We start from the raw sequence: 19413 nt of genomic DNA, 5'->3' as shown, positions 1-19413 counted from the left end.
ACATTCTTCTTAGTACATGATCATCCTCAGCCAAAACTCACGCCCATTGGCCATGTGCATTTCCCGTACCGCTAATCAAACACTTGGCTGCTAATTCATGTTTGAGCATAGTTCGGTCTCCTCATGAGAATCTTATGTTATAATTTTCTTCCTAGCACCTACCTGGGGAGTGCCCAACCCACTAGAAATTCCTAGTCCGCCCAGAACGCATGGCAACACCACGGTCACGCGGTGACCACGCGGCGGGCATGCGAGCTTACGCGCTCTATAGTTGGGGCCCTTGGCCACCGTCCAAACCTCGATGTATCACCACCAAACCATGTATTTCTGATTAAATAGGTACTTATGTACCTAGAAATGATTTTTGAAAAAATAAAGAGCAAACTATGAGGCAACTTCAGTTCAAATTTGACCCGCTTCCTGCTGAATCGGCGGGAATTTGTCTTTTTCACCAGAGGTGGATCAAAACTTTTGACACCCAAACATTTTGTCAATTGTGCATTAAATATGTCCTAGTATTTTAGAAAATTGATTTGGTCCAATTTTGCAACAAATATATGGTAGGTCCTTCACACACAAAAAAACTCATTTCGGGCACTCGGAAAATGGAAAATGAATTTTCCGTGCAAACAAAATGAAAACTCCCTTAGGCAACATTGTTTGGAATTCCAAGATGCACCCTTGTGCACAATATGAGATCATTTGAACAAACTATGCCATGAATGTGGCCATAAGATTGATCATTTGACTTGAAAGCCATGAATCTTCACACATGATACCTCATTTCTGAGAACACTTTTTTTTAAAGAATTGCTGTATTACAAGTTTATTATTTTTCCTGGAAACTTGGTCACATATAATAACACAATGCGAAGGTTTTCCAATTTTTTGATTTTTTGAATTTTTTATGCCCGTTTCAAAATGCGGTCAAAACGGCGGGCTTGACCGTTCCTAGCTAGTTGTTGAATCTTGGAAATATTTTGATGTTTCTCTGATTAAATAGATAGTTATTGAACTAGAAATGATTTTTTGGAAAAAATAAAGAGCAAACTATGAGGCAGCTACAGTTCAAATTTAACCCGCTTCCAATTGAATCGGCAGAAATTTGTCTTTTTCACCAGAGGCGGATCAAGGCTTTTGGCACCCAACCATTTGGTCAATTGTGCATTAAACATGGCCTATTATTTTATAAAATTGATTTGGTCCAATATTGCAACAAATATATGGTAGTTCCTTCACAAAAAAACCTTATTTCGGGCACTCGAAAAATGGAAAATGAATTTTCCGTGCAAAGAAAATGGAAACTCCCTTAGGCAACATTGTTTGGAATTCCAAGGTGCACCCTTGTGCACAATATAAGATCATTTGAACAAACTATGCCATGAATGTGGCCATAAGATTGATCATTTGGCTTGAAAGCCATGAATCTTCACACAAAATAGCTCATTTCTGAGAACATTTTTTTAAAAGAATTGCCGTATTACAAGTTTTTTATTTTTCCTGGAAACTTGGTCACATATAATGACACAATGCGAAGGTTTTCCAATTTTTTGATTTTTTTAAATTTTTTATGCCCGTTTCAAAATGCGGTCAAAACGGCGGGCTTGATTTCCCTAAAAATTTGTGAAGACATTCTTCTTAGTATATGATCATCCTCAGCCAAAACTCACGCCCATTGGGCATGTGCATTTCCAGTACCGCTAATCAAACACTTGGCTGCTAATTCATGTTTGAGCATAGTTCGGTCTCCTCATGAGAATCTTATGTTATAATTTTCTTCCTAGCACCTACCTGGGGAGTGCCCAACCCACTAGAAATTCCTAGTCCGCCCAGAACGCATGGCAACACCACGGTCACGCGGTGACCACGCGGCGGGCATGCGAGCTTACGCGCTCTACAGTTGGGGCCCTCGGCCACCGTCCAAACCTCGATGTATCACCACCAAACCATGTATTTCTGATTAAATAGGTACTTATGTACCTATAAATGATTTTTGGGAAAAATAAAGAGCAAACTATGAGGCAGCTGCAGTTCAAATTTGACCCGCTTCCTACTGAATCGGCGGGAATTTGTCTTTTTCACCAGAGGTGGATCAAAACTTTTGACACCCAAACATTTTGTCAATTGTGCATTAAATATGTCCTAGTATTTTAGAAAATTGATTTGGTCCAATTTTGCAACAAATATATGGTAGGTCCTTCACACAAAAAAAACTCATTTCGGGCACTCGGAAAATGGAAAATGAATTTTCCGTGCAAACAAAATGAAACTCCCTTAGGCAACATTGTTTGGAATTCCAAGATGCGCCCTTGTGCACAATATGAGACCATTTGAACAAAATATGCCATGAATGTGGCCATAAGATTGATCATTTGACTTGAAAGCCATGAATCTTCACACATGATACCTCATTTCCGAGAACACTTTTTTTAAAAGAATTGCCGTATTACAAGTTTATTATTTTTCCTGGAAACTTGGTCACATATAATGACACAATGCGAAGGTTTTCCATTTTTTTGAATTTTTTACGCCCGTTTCAAAATGCGGTCAAAACGGCGGGCTTGACCGTTCCTAGCTAGTTGTTGAGTCTTGGAAATATTTTGATGTTTCTCTGATTAAATAGATAGTTATTGAACAAGAAATGATTTTTTGGAAAAAAAATAAAGAGCAAACTATGAGGCAGCTACAGTTCAAATTTGACCCGCTTCCAATTGAATCGGCAGAAATTTGTCTTTTTCACCAGAGGCGGATCAAGGCTTTTGACACCCAACCATTTGGTCAATTGTGCATTAAACATGGCCTATTATTTTATAAAATTGATTTGGTCCAATATTGCAACAAATATATGGTAGTTCCTTCACAAAAAAACCTTATTTCGGGCACTCGAAAAATGGAAAATGAATTTTCCGTGCAAAGAAAATGGAAACTCCCTTAGGCAACATTGTTTGGAATTCCAAGCTGCACCCTTGTGCACAATATAAGATCATTTGAACAAACTATGCCATGAATGTGGCCATAAGATTGATCATTTGGCTTGAAAGCCATGAATCTTCACACAAAATAGCTCATTTCTGAGAACATTTTTTAAAAGAATTGCCGTATTACAAGTTTATTATTTTTCCTCGAAACTTGGTCACATATAATGACACAATGCGAAGGTTTTCCAATTTTTTGATTTTTTTTAAATTTTTTATGCCCGTTTCAAAATGCGGTCAAAACGGCGGGCTTGACCGGTCCTAGCTAGTTGTTTAATCTTGGAAATATTTTGATGTTTCTCTGATTAAATAGATAGTTATGTACCTAGCAATGATTTTTGGAAAAAATAAAGAGCAAACTATGAGGCAACTACAGTTCAAATTTGACCCGCTTCTAGTTGAATCGGCAGAAATTTGTCTTTTTCACCAGAGGTGGATCAAGACTTTTGTGCATTAAACATGGCCTATTATTTTATAAAATTGATTTGGTCCAATATTGCAACAAATATATGGTAGTTCCTTCACAAAAAAACCTCATTTCGGGCACTCAAAAAATGGAAAATGAATTTTCCGTGCAAAGAAAATGGAAAATCCCTTGGGCAACATTGTTTGGAATTCCAAGATGCACCCTTGTGCACAATATAAGATCATTTGAATAAACTATGCCATGAATGTGGCCATAAGATTGATCATTTGGCTTGAAAGCCATGAATCTTCACACAAAATAGCTCACTTCTTAGAACACTTTTTTAAAAGAATTGCCGTATTTCAAGTTTATTATTTTTCCTGGAAACTTGGCCACATATAATGACACAATGCGAAGGTTTTCGATTTTTTTGAATTTTTTTGAATTTTTATGCCCGTTTCAAAATGCGGTCAAAACGGCGGGAATGACCGTTCCTAGCTAGTGGTTGAATCTTGAATTTTTTTGGTGTTTATCTGATTAAATAGATACTTATGTACCTAGAAATTATTTTTGGAAAAAATAAAGAGCAAACTACAAGGTAGCTGCAGTTCAAATTTGACTCGCTTCTTGCTGAATCGGCGGGAATTTGTCTTTTTCACCAAAGGTGGATCAAATTTTTTGACACCCAACCATTTTGTCAACTGTGCATTACATATGTCCTAGTATTTTAGAAAATTGATTTGGTCCAATTTTGCAACAAATATATGGTAGGTCCTTCACAAAAAAAACTCATTTCGGGCACTCGGAAAATGGAAAATGAATTTTCCGTGCAAAGAAAATGAAAACTCCCTTAGGAAAAATTGTTTGGAATTCCAAGATGCACCCTTGTGCACAATATGAGATTATTTGAACAAACTATGCCATGAATGTGGCCATAAGATTGATCATTTGACTTGAAAGCCATGAATCTTCACACATGATAGCTCATTTCTGAGAACACTTTTTTTAAAAGAATTGCCATATTACAAGTTTATTATTTTTCCTGGTAACTTGGTCACATATAATGACACAATGCGAAGGTTTTCAATTTTTTTGAATTTTTTATGCCTGTTTCAAAATGCGGTAAAAACGGCGGGCATGACCGTTCCTAGCTAGTGGTTGAATCTTGGAAAACTTTTGGTGTTTCTCTTATTAAATAGATACTTATGTACCTAGAAATGAGTTTTGCAAAAAATAAAAAGCAAACTATAAGGCAGCTGCAGTTCAAATTTGACCCGTTTCCTACTGAATCGCTGGAAATTTGTCTTTTTCACTAGAGGTAGAACAAAGCTTTTGACACCCAACCATTTGGTGAATTGAACATTAAATATGACCTAAGATTTTATAAAATTGATGTGGTCCAAATCAACAAATATTTGTTAGGTTCTTCATAAAAAATCATTTTGGGCACTCGAAAAATGACTTTCTTACAAAAAACTCATTTCTTAGAACACTTTTTTTTATGATATTTGCATTATTCAAAGTTTGTTATTCTTATTGAAAAGTAGGTCACACTTGGCGACACAATGCGAAAGTTTTTGATTTCTATTTGTTTTTATAAATTTCCTAGGCCGTCAAATAGCAGACATGATTTAACATCTTATTTTCAATCGGTTATGACCAATTTAAATGGTCTTAACATTATCAAAGGGATACTGCGTTCTGATTGATCCAAAACCATCTCACGCGGATCATGGATTAAGCACCGTCGGATGCACCCGGATCCAACGGCAGCCCACACCCCCCTCGTCGCTCTCGCCCCCCTCCAGAATCATCCTCATCCACCCACGAAACCCTAGCTCACTTAGGCCTTGTATAATGGGAGATGCTTAGGGAGGTGCTTAAAAAAATAAACCGGGTTTTTCTGAAGCACCGGTGCCTATTTCTATAGAAGAGACGCTTAATTAAGCGTCTACCCTGTACAAATAAGCACCGGTGCCTAAGGAAATCCTGATTTATTTCTTTAAGCACCCCTCCTAAGCCTCTTACAAGGCCTTATCCCCATCGCCGCTGCCGCTCCCACTCCCTTTTCCCCATCGCCGCCGCCGCTCCCGCTCCCTTCCGCACTGCTCCCGCTCTCGCCCCCTCCCGATCTCGCTGTCCTCTCCCACCCACCGCCGACCTCGCCGTCCTCCTCACCCACCGCCGCCGACCTCGTCCCTCCCTCCCCTCCCCGCATCTCACGGCCACCACTACGCCCTTGCGCGCGATGGCGGCGGCGAGGTCGGCGCCCTCATCGAGAAGCACGCGGCACTGGCTGCGGGGTTTGGCCAGCGACGCCGATATCTGCTGCGGCGCGACGCCGACGCGGTCCACCACGACCGCCTGCAGATTCCGCACGCCTAGCGACGGATGCACGGCAACCGTGCCCAGGTCCATGCTCTGCTCCCGCCAGGTTCGTCCATGCTCTGCTCCCGCCAGGTTCGTCCGCGCACCCGCCTCCCTCCCTCCCCGCATGTAACCCTAGTAGCTTTTCAGTAGATCCGGCGCGCGTGCGCCGCCGTCCGTCTGATTCGCTTTGCCCGGGATCTCGTTCGGGACGGTGAGATTGATTAGTTGGCACCCACCTCGACTCCTTGCTTCTCCTTTTTCCCCCGGCTGCAGCTGTTTGCTGTTGATGGCAGCACCCGTCCAGATACTTGGTCAGTTTCAGTTTTGCAAATCCGGTGTTGTTCAGTTAACTGGCCGTCGGTTGTTATTGTTGTGCATGGAGGTGTTGAGATCCAAAGCACGTAGAGGCGAGGCGGAGCAGGCAGTCGTACAGGATGTGTGGCCGTACGTTGCTACTTAAGCTGGGCAATGCGGTGGCATGCACACCACGGCCATGGCTGGCACTGTATCGGCCAATGCCAATGCCATGGTCCGGCCAAGAGTTTCAGCGCTGAGCCTTTTTGCTTGCTAATAATAGTAGGCTGATCCACTTTACTGTATTAGGACTCTATACTACTCGTTCCTTAAACGTATCAGGGTTCCTAATTCGAGTGCTGCCGTCCCTTTTTGATCTGGTACTACTGCATTTGTGCTACATCTATATGTACGATGAGGCTTATCTTACAGCTTAGGAGGGGAACCTTTGTAGATCGCGGGGCACAGGGGATTGGAGTCGGGCCTGCCAGGGAACAGCTCTAGATCCTCTTTGTCGTTGAACTTTAGTTTCCTCTTGTCCGAGATGTGCATGTCTTTGGCTCATGTGTGGATAGTAATTTATCAATGAGCTCGAGACCATAACAGTGTAGACTGGCGCTAGTTTTGTTTAATCTAGACAGTGTTGTGTTTAAGACTGTTAGTACAGGGTTTGTGTAGTTGTAGAATGGAGCTATTTGATGTCAGAACATTTCATTTACAAGGTCAAATTTATACTCTCTATATGCTGATCAGTTTGTTACTTAATGTTCGTGCAGTATCGGCGACAACAAGAAGGCCTGGAAGACCGAACACTGCAGGTATGTGCAGTCGCTGCCAAGCTTTCTGATATTTTTAGTCTACCAGATAATTTCTGATATTGCCTTTTGGTGATTACAGGGCACTGAAGATAAAGCTTACAGAAAGAAATAAAGATGGCCATGTTCTCACATACTCCTGGATTTCATTTACATCAACTTCTCAAGAGAGGAGTACTCCTTTTTAGTAGTCTCAGTTTAAAGTAAATTAAATGAAAGGAGTACTCCTTTTCAGTTGTCTCAGTTTAAAGTAAATGAAAGGAGTACAAATGCATTTACAAAAATATGGATTAATTTCACATATCCTCCTTTGCAAACATATGGATTAATTTTCAGTAGTCTCAGTTTAAAGTAAATGAAAGCACACACACATGTGTGTGTGTGTGGATTCTACTATAGCAGTAGTACTCTTGCTAAATTCAGAGCTCAGTGACAAGAATCCCTGAATGTAGGTTGTTATAGGTTTTGGTTATACATGCACATTTGGGTCTTAATTCCTGCCTATTTTCTCTGAAAAAACTGAGACATGTTTGAGTTGGCAATGACTGAGATAATATAGTAACCAGTAAAAAATGTTTTATGAAGCCAAATAAATAAATATGCTTTTGTCTGTGAACTAATAACAATATTGCTGGCATTCTATGGCAACATTTGCAGATCTTGAGGCATGTGTGTGGCTGGAAGAAACACTCAAGAAATTTGACCGTATACTTGTGACATCACTCTCAGGACTTCATGAATGGAGTGTGTACCAACATCATCCACATGCAGAACAGGAAGCTGAAGCTGTGAATATAGCTGGCAATATTACTAATGTTGAAGCTGAAGCTGAAGCTTCAGCTTCAGATTCTCTTGTGCTTCCAACAATATTACTGGCAATATTACTAATGTGTTAAGTTGTCTAAACATGCTTGCTGCTAGCTTTAAAGTTGATCTAAAGAACCATTCATGCATTTACACATTCATGATTTCCTCTGCTGTTTGTAATTATTCTGGTTAACTTGCTAGTAGATATTGCCTGGGATTTGTAGCTGGTAGATATTGTGTCATGTCCTCTTAGACGAGTTCATTTATTGAAAAATATTTCACATGTAGGGTAAATATGTCAGTAAATCTGTAAAATATCTTCTTTATAGTTTTTCCTCGCATGTTCAGTATTGTGTCTGGCATGTTCATAGAGCCACTTGTGGAGTGAGATGGGAATAACAATTATACTTCTGTAATGTTTGATCGTATAGATATATGCAAAAGTTGCTGTGCATTATCATTAGTTTTGATCGCTGCTTTACTAATAACTGTGAATGCAATAGTGTGATTGTGGTCTTATTGACTTGCAAGTTTACTATTTCGAGAACCATCATCTTATTTTCTTTAACATAGTAGTTTACTATTGACGTTTACTATTGAGGAATAAGAGGAGATATGAAGTTTATATTGACGTTTCATGCAGGTCGGGTTACCCAATGTTGGCAAATCAACTTTCTTTAACATAGTAACAAAGGTGGGCTCTCGCGCCGGCGACTCCAGGTCAGTGCCCCGACCCCTCCCTCCCTCGTCTCCCTGTCTCGTTTTCATTTCCCGTGGTGGCTGCTGCTGTTTCGTGTCGGGTTCTGACTTGGTTTGGTTTGCTGTTGTTGTGTGGTGGCGCAGGCTCGCGGTGAAGAAGAGCAAGGCCGAGAAGGACCCCAACAAGCCCAAGCGCCCCTGAGTGCCTTCTTCATCTTCATGTGAGTCCCAGTCTTGGTTCCTGGTTCAATTATATCTTATGCGAAGTTTAGGCGTAATGTGTTGCGGTGAAGTATTTTGCATGACTTGCACTTGTGCAATGAATATTCATATTGTGTCTATGTTTTCTTGTATGAATATCTCATTTTAACTAGCTGGAGAACGAAAAGCATGGTACTAGCTGAATTTGTGTTGTCATTCTAAATAACTGTCCTTTTCTGAAACCCTTCCTAATTTGTTTGCAACCCTTCCTAATTTTTTGTTCTTGTTCTATTTGGAAATGGATGCAGCAGGTGCTCTGCTCTTGCACACGTCAGGCACCGTCTCTGGCGCGGTGGTGCTTCTTGAGGCGACCGACGTGATGGTGGCTGTGTACGGCGGCGACCACAAGCTGTCCGGTGAGTCGGCTCCATCTTCTAGCCCTAGATCCCACTTTTCCGCTCCTATAGCATGCTCTGTTGGTTTAGAACACTAGCAGCAGTAGCCTACCATGTATGTGTACTAAACAGCAGGAGTTCAATCACCTTGTGTACACTAGTAGCTTGCTTACACAGTTGTCACTTTTGCTTGTGGTAGCCATTATGTGGCTGAATCATGTCTGTGTCTACTAATCATCAGTTAATAGTATTTGGCTTCTACGTGATGGTCTGAGACTAATTTATGGTGATGTGGATATACTTTGTGATTTAAAGTTACTAATCTGTGGTCTGGTGTCATATTATGGTCTAATATTTTTTGTTTTGACTCTTTCTGTGGTGCGAGGAAAGCTGTGAGTAGACGTCAACGATGCCTACTTGCTTGGCTGCTACAGTGATGCATGCACCGGTCAAGCAAGCACACATGCATATACGTACATGTTAGGATAGTATATCCGATATTCCCTCTGTTCCTGCTATATTCCTGTGTGATGTAAACCTGGAGATGTGTTATGTGATGTGATATGATGGATGATTTGAATTTCACATGGAGTTTTCCTGATTTGAATATGATACAATGTCGGATGCATGTGTGTAACTGGATTAAAGAGGTCTTGTGCCCAAACAATTTTGTCCACACATTTCTTTCAAAATCTGAGATCTAATATTGGACAAATAATTAGGCTGGAAAAGGCCACAACCCAACAAGCATTGGACTGTTTGAAAAGCGAAACAAAAAAACTGTAGAAAATAAAAAAAGAAATATACTGCAAAAAAGGCCGAGGCCCCCTAGTATGGAAGAACCTAACAAAAAGGCCGAATTGTGGGGTATGGCCCATGCTGAAATTAATAGGAGAAAAATATAAAAAGGCTAAATTCTTTGCCTAGGCCCATGTAGAACACCTAATCGGACCGGGCTGAATCTTATCAACGACCTTTTCAATTGGTCGCAATTTTGCCACGTCAGATTGCCACGTCGGATCCGACGTGGCCTGGGCAGAGAGCTAGCGACCAAAACAGAAGGTCATAGAATCAACGACTTTTTGTTTTGGTCATGGAATTCCACGACCTTCTCACACAGAAGGTCGTTAATTTCAGTTTACGACTGCCAGCTTTTGATCTTTTGTTTTTGGTCACAAAAAGGTCGCAAATGAAAAACAATGACCTTTCAGTGACCAATAGTGAGAGTCGCAAGTTAACATATTTCTTGTAGTGAGTGTTTACAAGTACTTATGTATACGTCGGCGCACGGTTCTTGAACGAGTGCTCTATTTCATCAAAACACACACTGCTCGTATGATAAACCGTGACAACTTATGTCTTACCATGCCATATTCATGAAAAAACTAGTGATGACGCATCTGTTTCGGCAACAATTACGATGGTTCTCACATGATTCACGGGCACACAAAAGTAGCAGCAGTTCCCATAGACGGATTCAAACAGAGTACTAGCCCCAGAGGGGTCGATAACAGGCAAGGTTCGGATAATTAGACACAATCCAAACTACTATTAAACACTAGCTGAGGCAACTATTTCATGCCTCGATCTTATTTGGGTTGGACACAAGACGGACCTTGCCATGAACATCATCGAGGACGTCCCGCAGCAGCTCAATCCTGTGAACCTTCATGAAGACAACCTTGTGGCCTTGCCACTGATAAACTTGTTTGTGGAGGCATGCCACGCCATCTTCCAGCGTAAGCTTGACAAGAACAGTATGCCTCACAAACGAAGGAGTAGCTTTGAACTTCTTGTGCTTCAGTACACCCTAGACAACACGTCTGGCAACAGTGAGGCTGGAATACAACTCTTCATTGGTATAACCGCAAATGGCTTCCAGGATCCAACAGCCTAAGAACTCTGTTTTTCCAGTGCGTATATTCAGGTCGTCTGCCTCATAGCGAGTGATATGTACAACCACACAATCCTTGTCTGCATCAGGGCTCTAATTGAAACAGAAACAAATTCTGAATTACTTTTCAGTATAAGAAACACAAGTTATTTAAACCACTATGTATAGCATGGCATCGAAGCTAATAAAATTTTGCATTATTAATTACCACATACTTCCTTTTCTAAAAAAAATTACCACATACTTAGATGAAAAACCACAATCGAGATCGGCAAAGAAGGAAATCACCTTGGGCAGCTCAGCGGGGGGGGGGGGGGGGGGGGGATCCTCGAAGGAGGGAAACTGCTCCTGCAGTGCCACGGGGGCTGTAACCTCAAACGGGGCGATGACCATTTCAGTAGTGGCCGTGAGCGTATCTGGGGTCAGCTCGGTGGTTGCCTCCATCTTCTTGGAGCTCTCTGTCTCGTGGGGATCAGCCTCCCGCGTCTGCTCCAATATCGGCAGATCTTTGCCTGGTTCTCCTTGGTCCATCATGAAACTGACGAATACTAGGAGACCACTGAAAGGAAAACGCAATCGCAATGACAATGAAACAAAAAAGAGAGTGAGGATCGGTTACTGCTTTGCAAAAGTTCTTTTTTTTTTTCTCTGAAGAAAATATACCAACATCACGGATCCGCTTACCTTCCCTTTGTTCGGAGAGAAGAACAGTGGCAGATGCGAGTGTTGCCTTTCTTGAAGACGGTGAGGGAGAAGGATAGTCCGAGGGAGAAGGGGATTCAGCGAAGAGTGAAATGATGGTTGCTTCGTCCGTCAAACTTGGACTGCGGGGAGGTGGGGTTTTGTGATATGACTGCTGCGCTACGACCGGGGTGACTCTTCGCCTGCATACTGCCTTCTAATTTGGTGGATGGCATTTGGGCCCGCGCGCTGCATGGCCCGCATGTCGGTGAACAAAAGTATAACGACATTCAGTAGAGGGAGACGTTTCAATGACCTAGGAGGAGCCAGAAGCGGTAGAGTGTCTCCACTGTACTAGTAGTAATTGTTTTTCTGGGTAGCTGTAGAGTGTCTTCACTGTACTAGTAGTAATTGTTTCTCTGGGCCCAAGACAAAACAGCCCATCCACACTAGTAAATAGTAAAATCAATTCAAAAGCCCATCCACACTGGGTGCTCTTCTTCCTCCTCACTCCCACCCACCTCACGTCAGCTCGCTCCACTCGTACCCCCAAATTCCTCACCTCACTCCTACAGAAAACCCCAGCCCCCCTTCTTCCTCACTCCTACAGAAAACCCCCAGCTCCCCTTCTTCTTCGCTCGCACTACAACGAGTCTCGTCATTCGTTACTCTGCTCAAATCCGTGAGCGCGACGCGACGCCCTCGAGGAAAATGGAGTCGGCTGACCCCAGCACTAAGAAGATGAGGCTCCCGCCAGCGGCGACGCCTGTTGTAGATCCCGCACCCGGCAGCGCGGGGAGAAGCAGCGACCCCGCCCCCACCGGATCCCAGGAACCCGTAGAATCTCGGGTGGACCGCATCAGCGATCTCCCGGACGCCGTCCTTGGGGAGATCATCTCGCTTCTCCCCACCAAGGATTGCTGCCGCACCCAAGTCCTCTCAATTCGGTGGCGCCCTCTATGGCGCGCCGTGCCCCTTAATCTCGACTGTCGTCAGCTATCTCTCTTCAATGATTTTGAAATCCCCAGAGCCATCATCTCCTCCCACCAGGGCTCCGTTCAAAGCCTCTGCATCTCGTCATGCTACCTGAGCAAGCATACCATGCCCTGCACGGTGGACGCCTGGCTGAAATCCCCTGAATTCACAGAATACAACTGCTTGAGTTCTACTATTCCCGTGGAAATCACATACGACATACCGAACGCCATGAACTTGTGCCCTCAGCACCGATGTCCATCTCGCGGTTTTCGTCCTCTCTCCACACCGCCACCTTTGCGCTGTGCTACCTACCAGACAATCTGGTACTAAACCTTCGACTCCCATTTCTCAAGAAACTTTCACTTGTGCGGGTTCGTATATCGGAGGCCTCATTGCACAGCATCATCCACTCCAGTTGCCCTGCGCTGGAGTGCTTGGTGCTTGTTTTCACAGTTAGAATCGGTTGTCTCCAAATAAAGTCGCCTAACCTTGTAAGAATTGGAATTTCTTTTGACGGAAGGCAGCTCATCATCCAAGATGCCCCTTCACTTCAAAGGTTGATCCTTGATTCTAGTTATTCACCGTTGCAAATAACCGTCCTCTCTGCGCCTAAACTGGAGACCTTGGGTGTAATACATGATCTCTGTGCTCATCTCAATATGGTGTTTGGCTCCACAGTTCTTCAGGTACTTTATATTATCATCTACACTTGTAACCATAAGCTGCATTTTAAATTTCTGCGCATAATTTATATATCATCTTGGAGTACACATTTTGTACTAATATTATGTTCTATGCTCAATGAAGAGTTTCTCCATGGATGGCCTATCAATGGTGCTGGATTCTGTCAAGATCTTATATATCCAAATGAATAGTTTTGATCTGAACAAGATTATTGGCTTGCTGCAATGCTTTCCATGTTTGGAGAAGTTGTATATAAAGGTGATAATTTCACGCACATTGGAAGCCCGCATATAGTGTACTAGAATTAACCGTTCAGATGTTGCTCTTTCGACACTCTTCTTTTAGACCTTAACTGTTTTCAATCTTCATGTCTATTTAGGCAACAGGACGGGGTAAGAAAGTTATAACCAATCGGTGGATTCGTAAGCATCGGGATTTTCTCACTTCTCATGAGATTCAATTGAAGACAATAACGCTAGAACGATATGTAGCCAACCGTGCAAACACAAGATTTGTCACATTCTTCCTGGTGAATGCGAGGTTACTATTGTCCATCAGGCTTAAGTTTATCAGCAGCATGGTTTTGACGGATGGGTATGTCGAAGAGCAAAAAAAGGAGTTTCAGGTGGGCAAAAGAGCTTCTGAATGTGCCGGGCTTCTATTTACAACATATTGTGGTCATAATCCAGTAAATTTTACGACCCAGGATGTTCATTCTATGGACCTGACCGATCCATTTGACTGTGACTGCCGAAAACAGTGCTGGAGTTAGATGTTGTTGCCCTTTTCAATCTGGTTTTTTTGTAAACCTGATGAACAATTAACCCTCATGCTTTTGTACAGTTTGTAAGCTGGAGTTAGATGTTCCTGCCCTTTTCAACTCGGCTGTGACTGTCATATTTTCTTTGAAACAAGGCAAATGGCTTGCCATTCGTTTAATTTAGAGTGAAATATTGTAACAAATCCCAACCAAGGGAAATAACATCACTCTCGCCGGCTGCTTGAGCTCACTGTGCATTACAGAAGCCAAGTGATTAGCCCCCACCAGCACCCCAAACTTATTTCGAACTAGCACATCAAATGGGCTGTAAGTTTTCATAGGAAAGACTGCATGACCGTGACAGATTTGGATTCTGACATTTGGGACCCGCGAGGAAATAGCCTATCCAAGGTGGTGTCCACTTACTAGCCAGTCAACAAACGATTCTGCCTACCAGCTGTTGGATTGACATCCAACATCTGTCGTGTATCTTCTATCTCTTGTCTTCTTCTTCCTCCAGCCGCCCAAACCAAACCACCCCGTCGGCTCCGCCTGCTCCCGCCTCCCATGGCTGGCTGCGCCTCCGCTGCCCTACTGTACGTACCCTCCAACGTTGGCCAGTCCCTCCCTCTATTCCCCCACACGTCCTGTTATTCTGCGGCGATGTCAGCCCCAACACGCACCCGCGCCCGAACCAGTCAACCCTCGTACTCCCCTCCGCCTGCGACTGGACCGGCGCATCTTCAACGGCTGCTGTTCGTTCCGTCCGAGGCCTCGCCGTCGTCCTCCGCCTTGTGGCCTTGGTTCGCTCGCCGTGCGCGATGCGCCGCCCTCTTGCGTTGTCAACGTCGTCAACAACCGAGAGGAACAAGGAGATGACTGTACGTGGAGAGGATGACAGTAGGGACCCACCAGCGTCATGGCAGTACGCAAGCAAGTGCCTCTCTAGTACAAGCCCAAAAATATGGTTCCTCCTAATGGTTGGACATCTGGGGCTCACGCCATTGTCAACGTAGTCAATAAACGAGAGAATTACACTACGAGCGGCTGACACCAGGGACCCAGCAAGTCACGCAGTTTTTTTTGAGGAACAAGCAGTTGTTATTTATACTAGTTTTAGCGACGGATCAGGGTAACAACGGGGCTGTGCGGGGGCTGTGGCCCGTCTAGCCAGGGTTTTATTTATGTTTACCACATCATGAGCCCAGTTGTGTTTTTTTCTTGCTGAAAATGGCTAGCCTAGTTCTATTTTTTTTAAAGAAATACCCAAACAAGGCCTACTTGCTTTATAGGCCCTGCTGGGCTGCAAATCTTTCAAGACGAGGAGAGTTTCATTCGGTTTGCCCACAAATGGGCTGTACATTTTTAAAACACATCAAACCGGGAATTAGTTTCAATTTTTTCATTACAAGATCTTAAATTCCATTGATTTTTATGCGTTGACAATTATTTGGATTTTATATTTATATAAATTATTTTTCAAAATAGTTTGAATGTGAATCGATATTTCTGGATTAAAACAGTTGACCGCACCGAAATATGCAAAATTTCGTATACTTTTTAACCGTGGCCACAATATGGGGTGTAATGCTAACAAAAAGAAGATGGGCTCCAAAAAAATTCTTAAGAATTAGCAAATGGCCTGTACATTATTAGAAATAATGGCAGATGGGTTGTATGCTGTTTTCTACAGATTTGAGGCTGACTTGTGCGCCTACTACAGGTTGACGCGTATGCTTTCATAAAAAAAGGTTGACGCACACGCAACGCCCTGTCAACTTAGTCAACACACGAGAGCAATGACTGTTGGATGTCCATCCAACGGCTGTCGTGCTTCTTCAATCTCCGCTCTTCATGCTCCAGCCGCTCAAACAAGCGCCGGCGGGACTGCCTGCTCCCTCCTCCCGCGGCCGGCTATGCTGCCGCGCAGGCCTCACGGCCCCACCATACTCCCATCGCTGGCCTAGCCATCCCTCTACTCACCCACACATGCTGTTATTCTCCGGCGACGGCAGACGAACCAGTAAACCTTCGTACTCCTCCGCGTGGGAAACAACTGCCGAGTATTCCCTGGCTCCGTGTCGTTCCCTTCCTAGGCCTCGCCGTCGTCCACCGCCCTGGTGCTCTCGGCGCGGCCTGGTCAACGTGGTTAATGAACGACATCCATCGAAAGTGGACTGTACGTGGAGAGGCTGACAGCTGGGTCCACGGCCGCACGCAAGGAAATGCCTCCTTATTACGCGCAAAATAATGATTCCTCCACCTGACAGCTAGGACCCACAGGAAGGGCCTCTGTATTTCGCGAAAAAACGTTCCCCCCGCTGACAGGTCGGACCCACCAGCTATATCTTCGCATGCAAGGAAGTGCCTCCTTATTACGCCCAAAAAAATGAATACCCCTGCTAGCTGGGACCCACCATATTGTTGGGCTAACTTGTGGGCCTACTAAGTTGACGGGGACAGAGGGCTTTGTCAACTTAGTCAATACTCCAGTGACCGTATGATGTCCATCCAACGGCCATAGTGCTTCTTCAACCTCTAGTCTTCTTGCTCCAGCCACCCAAAGCAGCGCCGGTCGTGCCGCCTGCTCCTGCCTCCCGTGGCCGGTTGTGCTACCGCGGAGGCCTCACCGCCCCCATACTACTCCCACCACTGGCCAGGCCATCCCTCCACTCACCCACACCCCCTGTTATTCTGCGGCGACGGCAGCCTCACACCGTAGCCGAACCAGTGAACGCTCGTACTCTTCTCCGCGTGGGCATCCACTGCCGCGTCTTGCCCGGCTCCGCGTCGTCCCCTTCCTAGGCCTCGCCCTCGTACACCGGCGTGGTGCTCTCGGCGCGGCGTGGTCAATGTGGTCAACGACCGACTTCCATCGGAAGAGTACAGTACGTGGAGAGGCTGACAGCTGGGTCCACGACAGCCGCAAGGAAGTGCCTCCTTATTACGCGGAAAATAATTATTCCTCCACCTGACAGCGGGGACCCACCGGACGGGCCACCAGTATTTTGTGAAAAAAGTCGTTTCCCCCTGACTGCTGGGACCCACCGGACGGGCCACCGTATTTCGCGAAAAAACGTTCCCCCCGTTGTCAGCTCGGACCCACCGGAAGTGCCTCCTTATTACGCACAAAAAAATGAATACTCCCCCGGCTAGCTGGGACCCACCTTGGTGGGAGGCTGACTTGTGGGCCTACTAAGTTGACGGGGATGAAGGGCTTTGTCAACTTAGTCAATATGAACGATTCTAGCTCCAGTGACCGTACGATGTCCATCCAACGACCGTAGTGCTTCTTCAACCTCTAGTCTTCTTGCTCCAGCCGCCCAAAGCAGCGCCGGTCGTGCCGCATGCTCCTGCCTCCCGTGGCCGGCTGTGCTGCCGCAGAGGCCTCACCGCCCCTACTATTCCCACCACTGGCCAGGCCCTGCGGTGACGGCAGCCTCACACCGCAGCCGAACCAGTGAACCCTCGTACTCCTCTCCGCGCGGGCTTCCACTGCCGCGTCTTCCCCGGCTCCGCGTAGTCCCCTTCCTAGGCCTCGCCGTCGTCCACCGCCGTGGTGCTCTCCGCGCGGCGTGGTCAACGTGGTAAAGGAACGACTTCCATCGGAAGAGTACTGTACGTGGAAAGGCTGACAACTGGGTCCACGGCCACAACCCAATTTTTTGTGATTTGCCAAGTAAGTCGCTTTGTCAGGCCTATTGGGCTGGAAATCTTTCAAGACGAGGAGAGCTTTCATTCGGCTAGCCGAGAAAATGGCCCATCAGTAATGAGAAATGGGCTGTACATTTTTAAAACACATCAAACCGGCAATTAGTTTCAAATATTTTTTTTTCATTTCAAGATTTTAAATTACATTAATTTTTATGCGTGGAGAATTTGTTGGATTTTATATTGATATACATTTATTTTTAAAATCAGTTTGAATGTGAGTCGAAATTTCGGGATTAAAAACAGTTCGGACCGCACCGAAATATGCAAAATTTCGTATAATTTTTTAACCGTGGCCACAATATGGGCTGTAATGCTAACAAAAAGAATATGTGCTCCAAAAAAACCTTAAGAATTAGCAAATGGGCTATAAATTATTAGAAATAATGGCAGATGGGCTGTATGATGTTTTCCACAGATTTGAGGCTTTCCTAAAAAAAAGGTTGACGCACAAGCACTGACTGTTGGATGTCCATCCAACGGTCGTCGTGCTTCTTCAATCTCTGCTCTTCCTGCTCCAGCCGCTCAAACAAGCGCCGGCGGGACTGCCTGCTCCCTCCTCCCCGCGGCCGGCTGTGCTGCCGCGCAGGCCTCACCGCCCCACCGTACCCCCATCGTTGGCCTAGCCATCCCTCTACTCACCCACACCTGCTGTTATTCTCCGGCGATGGCAGACGAACCAGTAAACCCTCGTACAGTCGTACTCCCCTCCGCGTGGGAAACAACTGCCGAGTCTTCCCTGCCTCCGTGTCGTCCCCTTCCTAGGCCTCGCCGTCGTCCACCGCCGTGGTGCTCTCGGCGCAGCGTGGTCAATGTGGTCAACGACCGACTTCCATCGGAAGAGTACTGTGCGTGGAGACGCTGACAGCTGGGTCCACGGCCGCAGCAAGGAAGTGCCTCCTTATTACGCGCAAAATAATTATTCCTCCACCTGACAGCGGGGACCCACCGGACGGGCCACCGTATTTCGTGAAAAAACGTTTCCCCCCTGACTGCTGGGACCCACCAGCTACACCTTCGCACGCAAGGAAGTGCGTCCGGGCAAAAAAAAAGATTCGCCCCCTGACTGCTGGGACCCACCAGCTACATCTTCGCACGCAAGGAAGTGCCTGACAGTTGGGACCCACCTGGTCGAAGCGTACATAGCGTTGTCATTCTGGTCGCGAACGTGTACGTACATATATACTGGTGGATGTAGAGGCGCGCACGTGTTGTAGTAGAGGCGCGCACGTAGCATGTACACGTATGTACAGCGGCCAGGGTGCAAGAAAGAAAATACGGCCACGTATGTGTACATACAGGCGGGGTCTCGAACGCCTACTCGCGCATACGTACGGCGAGGGCTCGTTGACATGGCTGGGTCGGAAAGGAGAAACAGCGTCGTCGTCGTGTTCATGGGGAGGCAACGGAATGCGTCGTGTTCATGGGGAGGCAAGGGAATGCGTCGTGTTCATCGGGAGGCAACGGAACGCGTGGGAGCCAACCGGCTGGGTCGGAACGGAATGCGTGGTCGTGTTCATCGGGAGGGCTTGGATGGAACAGGCGATGGAAACGAGGCCTGGTGTACCATAGAACGGAGGAAACGGCCTTGTGTTCGACCGGCCACGTTCGAAACGGGATGCTGTTCATCGGGAGGGGTCTGGCGTACCGCAAAACGGACGAAACGGACCTCCTACGGTCGAAACGGGGGTCCTGTTGATCGGGAGGGGTGTGGCGTTCCGCAAAATGGACGAAACGGACCTC

At 45.4% G+C, this 19413-nt stretch overlaps 1 protein-coding gene across 7 annotated transcripts; it reads left to right on the top strand.

Annotated features, from left to right (window-relative positions):
* The first annotated feature begins 5423 nt into the window (after positions 1–5423).
* On the top strand, positions 5424–9609 carry LOC123494357 (uncharacterized). 7 transcript variants are annotated; one of them, XM_073501329.1, is made up of 6 exons: positions 5424–5815; positions 6822–6863; positions 6943–8387; positions 8511–8587; positions 8879–8983; positions 9353–9609. In XM_073501329.1, exons 1-3 carry the CDS (start codon positions 5630–5632, stop codon positions 6973–6975), a joined length of 261 nt encoding a protein of 86 aa, XP_073357430.1. In that variant the 5' UTR covers positions 5424–5629; the 3' UTR covers positions 6976–8387; positions 8511–8587; positions 8879–8983; positions 9353–9609. The 7 variants fall into 7 exon arrangements, with proteins under 7 accessions (XP_073357430.1, XP_073357428.1, XP_073357429.1 ...); XM_073501327.1 differs by having other exon boundaries at positions 8876–8983; XM_073501325.1 differs by having other exon boundaries at positions 5448–5841.
* The last annotated feature ends 9804 nt before the right edge of the window (positions 9610–19413 follow it).

Source organism: Aegilops tauschii, chromosome 6 (genome assembly GCF_002575655.3).
Source record: "Aegilops tauschii subsp. strangulata cultivar AL8/78 chromosome 6, Aet v6.0, whole genome shotgun sequence".
NCBI lineage: Eukaryota > Viridiplantae > Streptophyta > Magnoliopsida > Poales > Poaceae > Aegilops > Aegilops tauschii.
The sequence above is the reverse complement of the archived record's forward strand: the minus strand, read 5'-3'. Positions and strand labels throughout refer to the sequence as shown.

Excerpts from the sequence above, each read along its gene's own strand:
- LOC123494357 (XM_073501325.1), top strand. The coding sequence starts at position 5,630 with ATGGCGGCGGCGAGGTCGGCGCCCTCATCGAGAAGCACGCGGCACTGG. Across the intron at positions 5,842-6,821 it reads CCATGCTCTGCTCCCGCCAG|TATCGGCGACAACAAGAAGG; the intron begins GTTCGTCCGCGC and ends ATGTTCGTGCAG. Across the intron at positions 6,864-6,942 it reads TGGAAGACCGAACACTGCAG|GGCACTGAAGATAAAGCTTA; the intron begins GTATGTGCAGTC and ends TGGTGATTACAG.